This window comes from Engraulis encrasicolus, chromosome 2 (genome assembly GCF_034702125.1).
Source record: "Engraulis encrasicolus isolate BLACKSEA-1 chromosome 2, IST_EnEncr_1.0, whole genome shotgun sequence".
Taxonomy (NCBI): Eukaryota; Metazoa; Chordata; class Actinopteri; order Clupeiformes; family Engraulidae; genus Engraulis; species Engraulis encrasicolus.
This window is the reverse complement of record NC_085858.1, coordinates 20,555,616-20,568,562: the sequence shown is the minus strand read 5'-3', so window position 1 is coordinate 20,568,562 and position 12,947 is coordinate 20,555,616. Positions and strand designations below refer to the sequence as shown.

The 12,947-nt window shown below is 46.5% G+C and overlaps 1 protein-coding gene across 1 annotated transcript in view; it reads right to left on the bottom strand.

Moving 5' to 3' along the window:
- The window catches only part of hlfa (HLF transcription factor, PAR bZIP family member a), an 18,370-nt gene extending 8,343 nt beyond the window's left edge, over positions 1 to 10,027 (bottom strand). Inside the window, exons 1-2 of the mRNA XM_063183446.1 lie at positions 9,663 to 10,027; positions 8,216 to 8,614 (exon numbers count right to left, since the gene is read on the bottom strand). Coding sequence (XP_063039516.1) covers positions 8,216 to 8,614; positions 9,663 to 9,777 — 514 coding nt within the window. The 5' untranslated portion in view covers positions 9,778 to 10,027. The remainder of the gene's footprint in view (positions 1 to 8,215; positions 8,615 to 9,662) is intronic.
- Between the last annotated feature and the right edge of the window lie 2,920 nt (positions 10,028 to 12,947).

The following is a 12,947-nucleotide window of genomic DNA, read 5'->3' as shown; positions in this document are numbered from 1 at the left end:
GTGGAGGTGGGGGGCGTTAGAGTTACACCGATGAGCCCAAAGAACTCATTGGACAAGCATGAGAAGCTTGGTCCACCACCCACCCACCACACCCCTAATCTGTCCTGCCCTTGCCTCTGTTACCCTACCAACTTATGTGCCAGAGCATTCATGTGGAAGCCAATCTTGCAAAAAAAACAAGAGAAAAAAAGACACATTCCGGCAAATCATGGGCACCCATAACCACCCTTCCTCTGATCACGTATCCACCGTCCACTCGTCTGACCCTTGTGATGGGCACTAGCTTGGCCTGACTTGAGTTGAGTTGTGTTGGGGCAGCGTGAACAGATGGAAATGGTTTTAATCCTGCAGCAGGGTCAGGTCAGCTTGGCGTGGGCTTGGCTTTGGGCCTCTCTGCTGCTGCGACTGTGATGCCCTGCCTGGGAGGCTGCGGGGAGGTTGGGAAAAGGGGGGAGCTTAGCACTGACCTTCGCCTGACACCTGCCCCCCCCCCCTCTCCCTCCTTTCCTCTTTTTCTCTCTCCCTCCTTTTCTCTCTACCTCGCTCTACTTTTCTCTCTCCCTAACTCCTTTCAGCTCCACCGTCCCGGATGACAGTGTTTTTTTTGTCCTCCACCTCTTCATCTCTCAAGCTCCCCCCCTTCTGACAGTAAGAGGGGCCCCCCTAGCAGGAGATGGTCTTCCCCCTTGCTGGCCTCTGCAGGGAGACGAGAGGCACCACACAACATGGGGAAGGAGGGTGTGTTGGCCATGAGGCCAGGGGGCCAGGCCAGGCCAGGGGGCGGTGACCAGAACTTCTGCTTTGGTTGGTTGCTCAAGGGAATTGTGGATGTTGCTGCTGTTGTTTGTTTGTTTGTTGTTATTGTTTGCCGTGTTTGTTGTCTTGTTGTGGTAGTTCTTCTGACATGGAGGGCATAACCAGCCCAAACTCAAAAACACACTGATCGACTTGTGATGTATACTGTACTGTATTGGCCTTTTTTCAGAGACTGAGCCTGGCCTTTGTTGAGATTGAACCCGTTAAGACATGGCGTTATACATATGCTGTTACCAGAAACGATGAAGTCATAGTGCATTACTAAAAAAGGCGCTGTCTTATGTCATAGTCCTGTAATACTGAGGTAGATAACTTTTCAATGATTATTACAGAGTTTCACTGATGGAACGGCGTAACTTATGGGGTTACAAAAAAAAAAGATTTAAATCCCGTGTTAGAGCTGAGGCTGTGACGGCGCCATGCGAGGCTTTATACCCGCCCGCCCGCCTGCCTGGCCCGGTCTCAGAGCAAGCCTGAGGCCACTGCACCTTCGCTTTGCCTAATCTGGTCATTTCCCTCTCCTGCTCCACTTCAAATACTTTTCCCCTTCCATCCACCTCAAGTTAAAAACTATACAGCAAAAACAAAACAAAAAACAGCGCTAATTCAACACTTAAAGAGTCGATTTAACACCCTATAAAGTGTGTTTGGTCCCAGAGAGTTGAATTCATGGTGTGTGTGCGCTCTCAGTTTGGTCTCAGTTACGGAATGAAGACTGAATGATGGTGAGGACGCTGCAGACCACTTGAGGGCTTTCGCAAGCGTTTCTGTGTCCTTGTACTGAAGGCCTTGGTATCGAACAGCCTGCATATTGCCTTGTCTGGTAACTGATAACCGTTTGCTCCGTCAACACTCTTCAATGTCTTCAGGCCACAGACCAGCTGATGACCGATCACTGTCTAAAGCAGAGCAAGACCTTTTCAAAACTCAGCTATCTCTGACATGCTGTCTCTCACAATTTTTTGACATTCTCTCCTCTCCTCTCCTCTCCTCTCCCTCACCTGCTCGCTCGCTCAATTCGTTCAGTCAATTCAAGTTCAATAAGTTTTGGAATGTTGCTTTGCTTTGCAAGGACAACAAGCTTTGCACTCAACTCGATTATTGGCTCACAGCAGAACACCTCAAGGTTTTTCTAACAGATAGAAGAACCTTGTCTGGCAGTTGCAATGCAAGCCGTGCAAAAAAACTGTGATAATTAAACCCATAAGGAGCAGCTTTTGCCCTTTCTGGTTGTAGTTTTGACCCCTTTATCTCTCAGAGGTCAGTCAATGGCTTTCTGCTCACTGCATAGCCATGGGGCAGGGCTGTGTTGTCTTCAAGAGGACACAACAAAGTTTGTTGACCCATCGCCGTAGTGAGCAATGTCAAACCCCACCACCCCTCACCCCACACACACCACACTCACAGCTCCTGCTCTCAAAGTAATAAAATGTTATCTGGTGTGATCAGTGTATACCGTAACTTATATTTACATCCTTAGCTGCACTGCTGGGTTACACAGCACAACTAGTCTATATGGTTGAAGTGTACTGTACCAGTGACAGTGTGTGTGTGAGAGTACGTGTCCATACATGTCCAGACATGAGAAAGTGCTCTTGCAGAAACAAGAGAGAGCGAGAGAGTGAGAGAGAGAGAGAGTGTGTGTGTGTGTGTGTGTGTGTGTGTGTGTGTGTGTGTGTGTGTGTGTGTGTGTGTGTGTGTGTGTGTGTGTGTGTGTGTGTGTGTGTGTGTGTGTGTGTGTGTGTACTGCGTGCGTGTGTACTGTACGTGCTGCTAATGCATGTGCAAGTGTGCACCACTGTGTGTGATTGTGCATGTACTACAGGCCGACAGAGTGTGTCACAGCGTGGTTTTAAGAAAACGTCAACAACAACAACAGCAACAACATAAAAAAGCCGACCCTGCTGGCCTGCACGTGACAGCTGCACGGCCGGAGCAATGTGATATCCAGAGGGTACAACATGTGCTCAGGCAGGCAGGCAGGCAGGCAAACACAGCCAGCCGGCAGCCAGCGGAGAGCAGCGGAGTGGACACAGAGCAGGAGAGGGCAGGAGGAGTGACAGCAGTATACGGCTGAGAGAAAGATAGAGAGAGATACAGAGAGAGAGAGAGAGAGAGAGAGAGAGAGAGAGAGAGAGAGAGAGAGAGAGAGAGGGGAGAGAGACAGAGAGAACGAAAGCAGAAGGGCAGAGAGGCTGGAGGGAGAAAATTCAGTATGGGAGATGGGGGGGGTGAGAGAGAAGCACAAGATGGACAGAGCATCAGATGAGGAGGTTGAGGAGGGGGGTGTTTGGGAGGCATGCAAGGAAGACAGAAGTGGAGAAAAAGAGGCAAATAAAGTGAGCAAGAGACACGCAGAAACAGTAAGAGCTACGGATAGATAGATAGAGAGAGAGAGAGAGAGAGAGAGAGAGAGAGAGAGAGAGAGAGAGCGAGAAGAAACAGAGATGGGGCAGAAAACGAGAGTGGGCAAGAGACACACAGAAACAGTAAGAGCTAGATAGATAAAGATAGATAGAGAGAGAGAGAGAGAGAGAGAGAGAGAGAGAGAGAGAGAGAGAGAGAGAGAGAGAGATGGGGGGGGGCAGATAACGAGGGTGGGGGGGCATGCTCATGCTGTGACTCGCAGTGTTGTGGAGTTTAAAGCCCTGCCCTAAGCTGTGCTGTGATGTGCTACTCTGCACTCCGCTGCTGTGTTGTGTTGTGTTGTGTTGTGTTGAGCTGGGCTGTTCTGTTCCCCTCCGCTCCGCTCAGCACACGGCGCGCGCATGTGTCCGTCACATGGCTCAGCACGCTGCAGGAAAGGCCACCGCTCGCACGTGAGGGGCAATGTGCGCAGGGAAAACACACAGAGAGGGAGGGACGGAGAGAGAGAAAGAGAGAGAGACAGAGAGAGAGAGAGAGAGAAGAAACTGAAGGAAGAAAGAAAGAAAGAAAGAAAGAAAGAAAGAAAGAAAGAAAGAAAGAAAGAAAGAAAGAAAGAAAGAAAGAAAGAAAGAAAGAAAGAAAGAAAGAAAGGAAGAAAGAAAGGAAGAAAGGAACGTATTAAGAGGGGGAAAAAGAAAACAGAATAGAGAAAATAAAGAGAGAGAGAGAGAAAGAAAGTGAAATGAGATAAATAAAAAGGGGAAAAAGAAAGAGTAGAAAAGAGAGATGGGCCTAGTGCAAAAATATATGAAAAAAACACAACACACACACACACACACACACACACACTCACACTCACACACACACACACACACACACACACACACACACTCTCTCTCTCTCACACACACACACACACACAAGCATGGGAGTGCACACCCACTTACTCGCACGCACCCCCCGAGGGACCAACAGACACATGGATGGACGGACGGACGGACAGACGTGCGAGTGAGTAAGTCAGTGAGGGAGGGAGGGGAGGGGAGGACCCAAAGTACCTAATGCCAGAAAGAGAACATTTAGCACATGTGGCTCTCCCCTCCAAAAACCTGACGCGCAGGCGGAACAACCCATGACACGCACACACACACACCCCTACAACCCCACACACACACACTGCAGCGTGTAAACAAACGTGACCCCGGGTCGGGTGCTGCCTCATCGTAGTGTGTGGTGGTGGATGTACAGTACAATGATCGTACACACCATGAGATGGAAATTCACACCAGCCACCAGCTTAATGTACCAGCTAAATGCTGGTCGAGTAAAAAAAAAATTAAGAAGAAGAAATGGCGGGAAATTGTGGACAGGAAATTATTATTTACTATACTGGCTATGGAAAAACTATCTTTGTCAGTGGATGGTGAAAGTTTAAGTTTCCATCCCTGATGCACATTAAAAAAACAATTATTCACGCTATACAGCATATAGAAAATGGGGGTCTTGTTACTTTTAATGTAAGTGTATGCCTGTCGAATTGGCTAGCCCAGTCTCTATGTAAAGCATCAGAGCTGGACAGCTACTTGACGTATTTAATAATTATTTCATAAAAGCCTATATTCCTTCAACATGAATTCAGTTGACACCACTTGCAGTTCAAGTCAGATGACAACAAGCCTATAGCAGAGGAAGCTCCTCAGTGCTGACGAGTCACCACAGTTACCATGTCCGTGACACGCGACGCGATTGCTGCACCACAGCGCTCAGTTTCATCAGACAAGACACAGCTCAATCACGCAGCCTTGACAACCATCCACCATCCCACATCCATGCCTTGCACATCTCCTCCTCTGGTGAAGGCGCATCTGTCTGTCTGCGTGTCTGTCTTTCTGTCTATTTGCCTGTCTGTCTGTCTGCCTGTCTGTCTGTCTGCCTGCGTCTCTGCATTCCTGCCTGTCTGTTTGTCTGTCTGTCTGCCTGTCTGTTTCTCTGTCTGCCTGCCTGTCTGTCTCTCTGTCTGCCTCCCTGTCTGTGTGCTTCTATGCCTGTCTGTCTGCCTGCCTGCCTGCCTGTCTCTATGTCCGCCTGCCTGAATGCCCATTTCCTTGCCTGCCTGCCTCATCAAAGCTGATCACACTTCACAATGTTCTCCACCATAGCCATTTCCATGGAAACCGGCAAGCTCTGCGGCAGTCCTGCCTGGCTGCTCGGCTGGCCCTATCAGTGTGTGTTCTTCCTGAAAGAGCTGTCGCAGAAGGGAACATTAACACCAGCCATGGCCTTTAGCAATAATGTCCACCAGATAGAGATGTATTTATCGCCTGGTCTAGTTCTTCTGTCTGTGAGCTGCCCTCAGCAGAAAGACCAGCCAATATATCCACCAGAACACACAATCAGCTGAATGAATTTGTCTGGCACGTTTGTGTCTTTCCATTGATTTGTTTGATAAATACATTTCTACATGTGGTCATTTAATGGCTTAACACTTTATAGTCAAACTTTTACTGGCACTTCACATTTAGACTCTGCATGAGGCCATTTGTGTTTTGTGACTGCTACCACAAACCAATCTCTTAGGTGTGCCAGTCTGTACAGTCGGTCTTAAGTCTGCTTAAGAATACCCCGACTAAGCAGTGCTGCAGACAGTCAAAACACCCTAACACACACTTCAACCTCAACCCATCAGGCGTAATGAAGCCTTCCAGCACAGACAGACAGGCCAGTCTGGCTGTAGTCACGGGTCTCTCTTCAGACGACATGCCACACCGCCCGCCCGCACGGACCTCAGACCAGCTCAGGCAGGCTAATGAGAACCTCAAGGCAGGCTGACTGTCAAAGCTTGAGCCCCATTGTCCACCACCACTATAATCCTCCCTACTTTCAGAGCTCTCCTTTGTCATGGCAAAGTGTTTTGTCATCATCAACTTGCCAAGAAGGTGAGGAAGGCTATTGTGATTTGCCGTTGTATCATCATAGAGATGTGTGGTGTTATCTCCCTTTTGCGCTTGGGGACAATAAAGGCTATCTACCTCACAGTCAGTCAAGCAACCCGGTGTCATTTCATTTGTGCACTGCAGGTCTAACGTGGAGTGACAATAAAGAACAGCGTAAACAAAATGTAAAATTTAAAAAACTAAATTAAATGGCCAAGCAGAATTAAGTAGACCGCCCATTAGAATATGAACGAAGACAACAAGATAACATCCTCCCATCTCCTAGCATTCGTAAAGTGTTAGTCCAAAGCCTTACAGTGAGTCTGTCTGTACTTGCAATTCAACTCATTTTCATGCAGTAAAAGGTCTGTGCACACAGCACACAGAGGGTAACAACATACATTTACATTGACATAGGCTACTCTGCACTACATCTCTTATCTTGAGTACATTCCTGTGTGCGCGCAGGCCTGTGAACTATCTCTGGGTCTTCTGATAGAGTGTTCCATTGCTTGTGTTTAGTTACTGCACAACCCGGGCTTGAGAAGCACACCACGTGTTGCTCTCCCCTGGACTTTAGTGCCGGACCCATGCCCCGCGGGCTTGAAGTCCACTCCAAACCTCTCGCTGTGGACTGCTCTCAATCTCATTTTCCGTCTTTATCTCTTATTCCCTCTATCCTCGCTTCCTCTACCTCCCTTTCTGTTTCTGTTTTTCCCAGTTTGCTATATACCTTTTTCTCTCCCTCTCTCATTCTTTGGTTCTTTACCTCCTCTCTCATCCACCCATTCCAACTATCTCTCTGTTTTATTTTTTCACTCTCTCTCTCCCCCGCATCTCTCTCTCCCTCTATCTGTCTCCCACACTCATATCTCTCTCTCTCTCTCTCTCTCTCTCTCTCTCTCTCTCTCTCTCTCTCCGTCGTCATTAGCACACAGCCTCCCAGATCAGATCTTGTTTGTTGATCAATGGCCTCTCATTCATCATCAGGTCTAGTCATCTGCAACGTCTTTCAGTCTTGTTGACACTGACAGCACAGGCAACATCTGCATCTCAACAGCGCCGGTAGCAGCACTGACGGCAGGGCCATCGTGGCTACATGGTGTCACAACAAGGTCGTTGTACCAGGATGGGTGTTTTTTTGGGGTAGAGCTGGGAATGTGAAGAGGTGCCAATGTGGGGCAAAGGGCCCAGGACCTGAAACTTGAGGGGCAGGGAGGTGTGGTCTGAGGGTCTAGGCCAGGGCTATTCAAATGGCGGCCCTGGGGCCAGATGCGGCCCTTGGACGGCAAGGTTCTGGCCTCCCACGAGGTCAGAACAAAATGAAAACAAATATGTGTTCAATCAGTGTCCGTGCGCAATTTGCCATCACTAACACTTCAGGCTAGGGATATTTTTCCTATGCACATGACATATCTGAAATAGTCTCATAATAGACCATCAAGGCTACTAAGAAATAGAAAAGCGAATATCTCTTCTGTCTGGAAGGTTATCCGCTTGTTGCGCACCTTCACTTTGCACATTACATGCGGTTACATACATGCGTATTCCATGTTCGGCCCCTTTACTGGGAGGAATTAGAAAAACTGGCCCTCTGTGACATTTAATTGAATATCCCTGGTCTAGGCCCCTGGATTTGCCCAATGTTAACTTGTGACAGTTGGCGTTCCTCCGCTGATAAACCTGCTCACCTAGGCTATAACCCCCCAGGTGAGCAAACATATGGCGGTCAGGTCAACTGTCTGGACATTTCTATCTGCGCATCTGTTTTGCGTGTGTTTGTTTCTGTGTCTGTTTGTGTGTGTGTCTGTGTGTGTGTGTGTGTGGATAGGTGTATGTGTGTGTGTGTGTGGGCTATGTGTGTGTAAATGAAGTAAATGGGTAAATGCGGTTCTTCTTTTTTTCATTATTTTATGAACTTAACGTTTTTTGAACCTGCACCCGAAAGCATCTGGATGTGCGTGAGATTGGTCTTTGATAAGCTATGTGTGTGTGTGGACAGGTGAATGTCTATGTGTGTGTGTGTGTGTGTGTGTGTGTGTGTGTGTGTGTGTGTGTGTGTGTGTGTGTGTGTGTGTGTGTGTGTTAGTAGTATTTACCTGATCTTGGCGGGCTCTGCAGGCAGTTCTGGGGCACCATGGCAGGGTGGGCTGAGGGGGTGGCACGGCTACTCAGATCCACCACGGTGGGGGCGGGAGAGCCTGAGGGGGTGCCCTGCGGCTGGGGGGGCAGCTGGGCCTGCTGTGGCGGCTGGGGCTGGGGCTGTGGCTGTGGCTGTGGCTGGGCCTGCTGGCTTTGGTCGCTCTGATTGCTGTTGGCTGGGATGCCGTTTTCGGAGAGGAACTCCTCCAGGTCCATATACTCCAGCTGGAAATTGTCCCCATCGTAGGGCAGGGTCTTGTCCCACAGCGTGGGCCCCAGGAAGGCCGACTGTGGGGCATTGATACCGCTGCCATCCTCCTCAAGCTTCTTCTCTTTCTCCTTCTCCTTGCCGAAGCCTTTGCAAAAATGGGAATTGCAGGGTTTTTTTAGGGTTTATTTTTGTATTATTTTAATGGCACATATGTATATCAAGTCTTGATATCATCGCACTGTGCATAGGGGCAATTAAGGCTATCTATTGTACTGTATCCTGCTATATTCTATTTTATACACGGCTGTCACTTTGTCACCTTGTTGAAGCATTGATTTAATCATCTCACAGGAAAGCTTTGGGTCTAGTGAGACTACACTATTGTTACCATTAGCTCTAGAAGGTTTTTTTTAAGAAAGCTCAATTTAATTTTGTTAAAGTGTGACTGTAGAATATGTCAAGAGATAAAATAAAATATATATATTTTTTAAAACACTGAAAATAACCAATTAGTTGAAGGAATGCGTTGACTGGAACGCGCCCTCTACTGGCAAAAATACACATCGCACTTGTCAATTGAAGATTTCTGAAAACATAAAGATTATGTGCAGAAATCACTTTTTAGCGTTACTGATTTACACCACACATAGGCCTACAGTATGATGCTATTGATGCGTATAGTGCACTTGCCTGCATTTTCCCAATGTAATACTTCCAAATTGAGTTTTCTATCAATCAAGAAAATAACTTAAAATCAACCAATAACATATTAGCTAGGTAACTTAAGTAGTCCACAAGCTCAATGAACACTTGTGTTGATAAGCCATGTCAAGTAACCAAATATTTTGCAAACCCAGCATTCAATTAGTAATGTCAAAAGTCAGGTAAAGGTAAACAATGTTATTGGTATGTACTACAGTATGACTACTGTACAGTATGTAGTACAGTAGCCTATTACTGTATTATTATACAGTAACAAGCCAACAAGAGAGCTAATATAGACTACAGCACTGACATTTGATGGGAAAGGAGATAACGCAAAGTCGGCAAGGCTAAAGAAAGCTGTAGGTTGACAACAATTGGGGTTAAATGGTAGCCTGTATGTGTATAGTTCCAGCCACCTCTCTTATTCTATGGCACGCAATGTCAACAGATCGGCGTGATAAGACTGCATAAAATGGAAAGTTGCTTACCTTCGTCGTGGTGGAATGGCAGCTTCATCGGATTTTCCAACAGGGATTTGAGTACGCCATGGGTCGGAGGTAGGAAAGTTGAGTTGATAGGAATAGGTCTGGACATTTTTTCCATCGCCCTGGATAAGAGGAGAAACTATTTCTCCAAACCAGTATCAAAATAAAAAAAATAAACGTGACGATCTGCAATCCAACAAATGATCGATAAAGACAGGGCCGGTTGAAGCCAGTGACGGAAAAAATATCCGTGGAGTGAACCAGACCGGCGGAGTCGTCGTAGACCGCGACTGGAGACTGAGCGCTGCTAGAAACACTGGCTTTAGCGCTCAGCCAAAATGGTTCGCCTTTCCATGTGCGGAGACTGTCGTCGCTGACGTCAACTCACTAGCAATGCTAATGAACGTCCTCTGTGCGAATGGGAACGGAGGAGGGGAGGGGACGTGTAGGCTATTCATAATGAGCTTTGGGAAATATTTTGTTTCGCGTCAAATTGGTATGTTATGGTTTTACGCACAGGATTGTCAGTGCCATTGCGTCTGTAAAACACTATTAAAATGATTATTTTTCACGATACAGTATATAGTTTATGTGTAATAAGACACAATTAGAAAAGTGTTTTCATATTATTAGACACATTTGTAGAATATATATATAAAAGTACTAAATGCCACTCCACTTCATGTAAATCCAACAGAGGAGCCTTGGCGGCAAACATTCATCGATTATTCTTTATTTATGAAATGACGGGGAAAGTTGCTTTTCACTTGTCAAGATGTTCTAAAGTATTTATTTGCCCTCCCGCTTACAATGTTTTGGACCATACACGTAAAACAAACCTCTCTTCTCCCAGTAAACAAGAGAGTGTTGCTGGAATCATCGGCCTTTCAGCGCTTTGACTTTCTATTGACTGACACGCCTCTTAATAGGCTGTGCTTCCAATCCCTGCAGAATGCGTTGATTTACTGGTGAGTACAGCAACGACAGAGGTTAATACCATAAAATGGTCACATGAAGTGAACGCGGTTGAGCTGACCTACTTTCAGCCAATAGCAGCAGCCAAGCAGTAATTCCAGTGTCAGGGCCTGGTTGTAGCACATTGAACGCCATGTGTTCAAGATCCCTCATAGTATGGCTGAACAGTCATGGCTTCAGAAAAATGAGTCAAGTCTTTCAAGTAACCTAATATGAATCTCTCTCTCTCTCTCTCTCTCTCTCTCTCTCTCTCTCTCTCTCTCTCTCTCTCTCTCTCTCTCTCTCTCTCTCTCTCTCTCTCTCTCTCACACACACACACACACACACACACACACACACACACACACACACACATAGGGAGAGAGAGAAGTGTGCCTAGTACTGTATACAAGACAGATACTCAAAATCTGGGCACAGCAGACACGGGGAGTGTGCATGCAGCGTGTGTGTCATGCTTAGTAACTGTGGTTGCCAAAGCAATGGCAGTGTTTATGGCGGGCGGTGACGTACTGAAAAGTAGGACACTTCCATTCAGTCCTCTTTCGGCTGTGCGCGTTGCCAGAGAACAAAGGGCAGGAGCGGGCGGACAGGCCAGCCACACGGCGATCCAATTATCATCATCACAGCCAGGCAGCAGGAGTCTGGGAGCTCTGTCATTACCAGGTCACTACCAGGCCATACTTTATGCATTTTACCATTCACATGAATGGATGACGGACAGCGTCCAAAACAAAGAGTTTAGCTGTAAGCACCTGGACGTCATTGGCATTGCTCTAAATACAGTAAAAGTACAACATGTCTTCCCTTGTGAGATAATCAGGTGACTCTCACTCTTGTAACGGGACTTATTTCAGTTTATTGAAGAAAAAGTTTGGTTGCTTATAGCTGTTTTATTATCATGAGCTGGATGAATGAGAATGTTCATAGTAATAGCAGACAGAAGATACACAGTAAAAAATGCAGTGTTAATTCAACACTTAGAGAGTGCTTTGGGACCAAATAAACTCTAGAAGGTGTTAAATCGACTCTGTTAGTCTGCAGTTTTTACTGTGTAGGACTGACTATATAGCTAAGATGACCTATTTCATGAGGTGCTTGCCTTGCATCTCCTGTGCATTTGTGCAACCAGAACAGAAGTCCATTTGCAGCAAAGCTCCTTCTTTTCATATTGTCTCCTGGGAGTCTAAAAGTGTTCGAAGGTGGGATTGATTTTGAACCATTGAACCAAACCCATTTGTTTCCTTGATTACGTGCAAAACCCTTTTTCTTTGGCTGTTGGCATTTAAAGATCATGCATGCCTGTCCTCTTTCTGTCATTTCTTTTCATACCCCGTGTATCCATGGCATCCTGCGTTATCAGTAATTGAATTTGTGCCCTCGGCTCAAGCTACTGGTTCAAAGACAATGAGTCAGACATGGTGATCGCCATGTGATTGCTGAAAGCTAATAGAAAAAGATTCCGAGGCGGGTGGCAGTCAATTTCCTACGAAAAGCAGAGAGCAGAGAGCAGAGGGGGTTTGGGGAGAGAAATCACAGAAATGCTTTCATTTCCTGTCACCGTGTGTGATGAAGGTGCAGCTCGCATGACAGATGGAATAGGAAGGCTGACATTCACTTATCACATATCTCAGACCCGATAAATGGATGTGTCATCACATTGGAATGCTTTTTTACGTTTTCTTTTAAAAATGTGTTGCTTTGGGAGCGAGCATCCCAGATGTTCTGGATCTTTGGATCTCAGCACATTCTTTTGTCAGAGGGTGAGAAGAATGGAAATGGTTTAGACACATGATGACCTGATTTATGTGTTCCCAATCAGAATCACAAACTCTTAAATACCACCACAACACACACACGGACACACACACACACACACACACACACACACACACACACACACACACACACACACACACACACACACACACACACACACACACACACACACACACACACACACACACACACACACACACACACCAGCCCCAGCGAAAAGGAGGGGTCTCGTCTAAACCACTAATATTATTGCCCTTCAGTACGGGTGGCTGCATGTGCATATCATGTGACAGTCAGTGCATGGCTTCCAAGAACATTCTATTTCAGTCCGCAAATGCAGGCAAGACAGAAAACAACTTGCTCTAGTTGCCAAGAACAAAATAATGGCCGTATACACTACACATCTGTGTCAAAGTCTTAGTTGAGGCTGCATGCTTACGGTGCAAGTTTGATATTACCGAGCCGTTGAAACCAAGTTGGTAAGAAGAACTGGTTGGTAAGAATTGTGAGTGAGAGGAGGCATTTGAAAACTGTAAA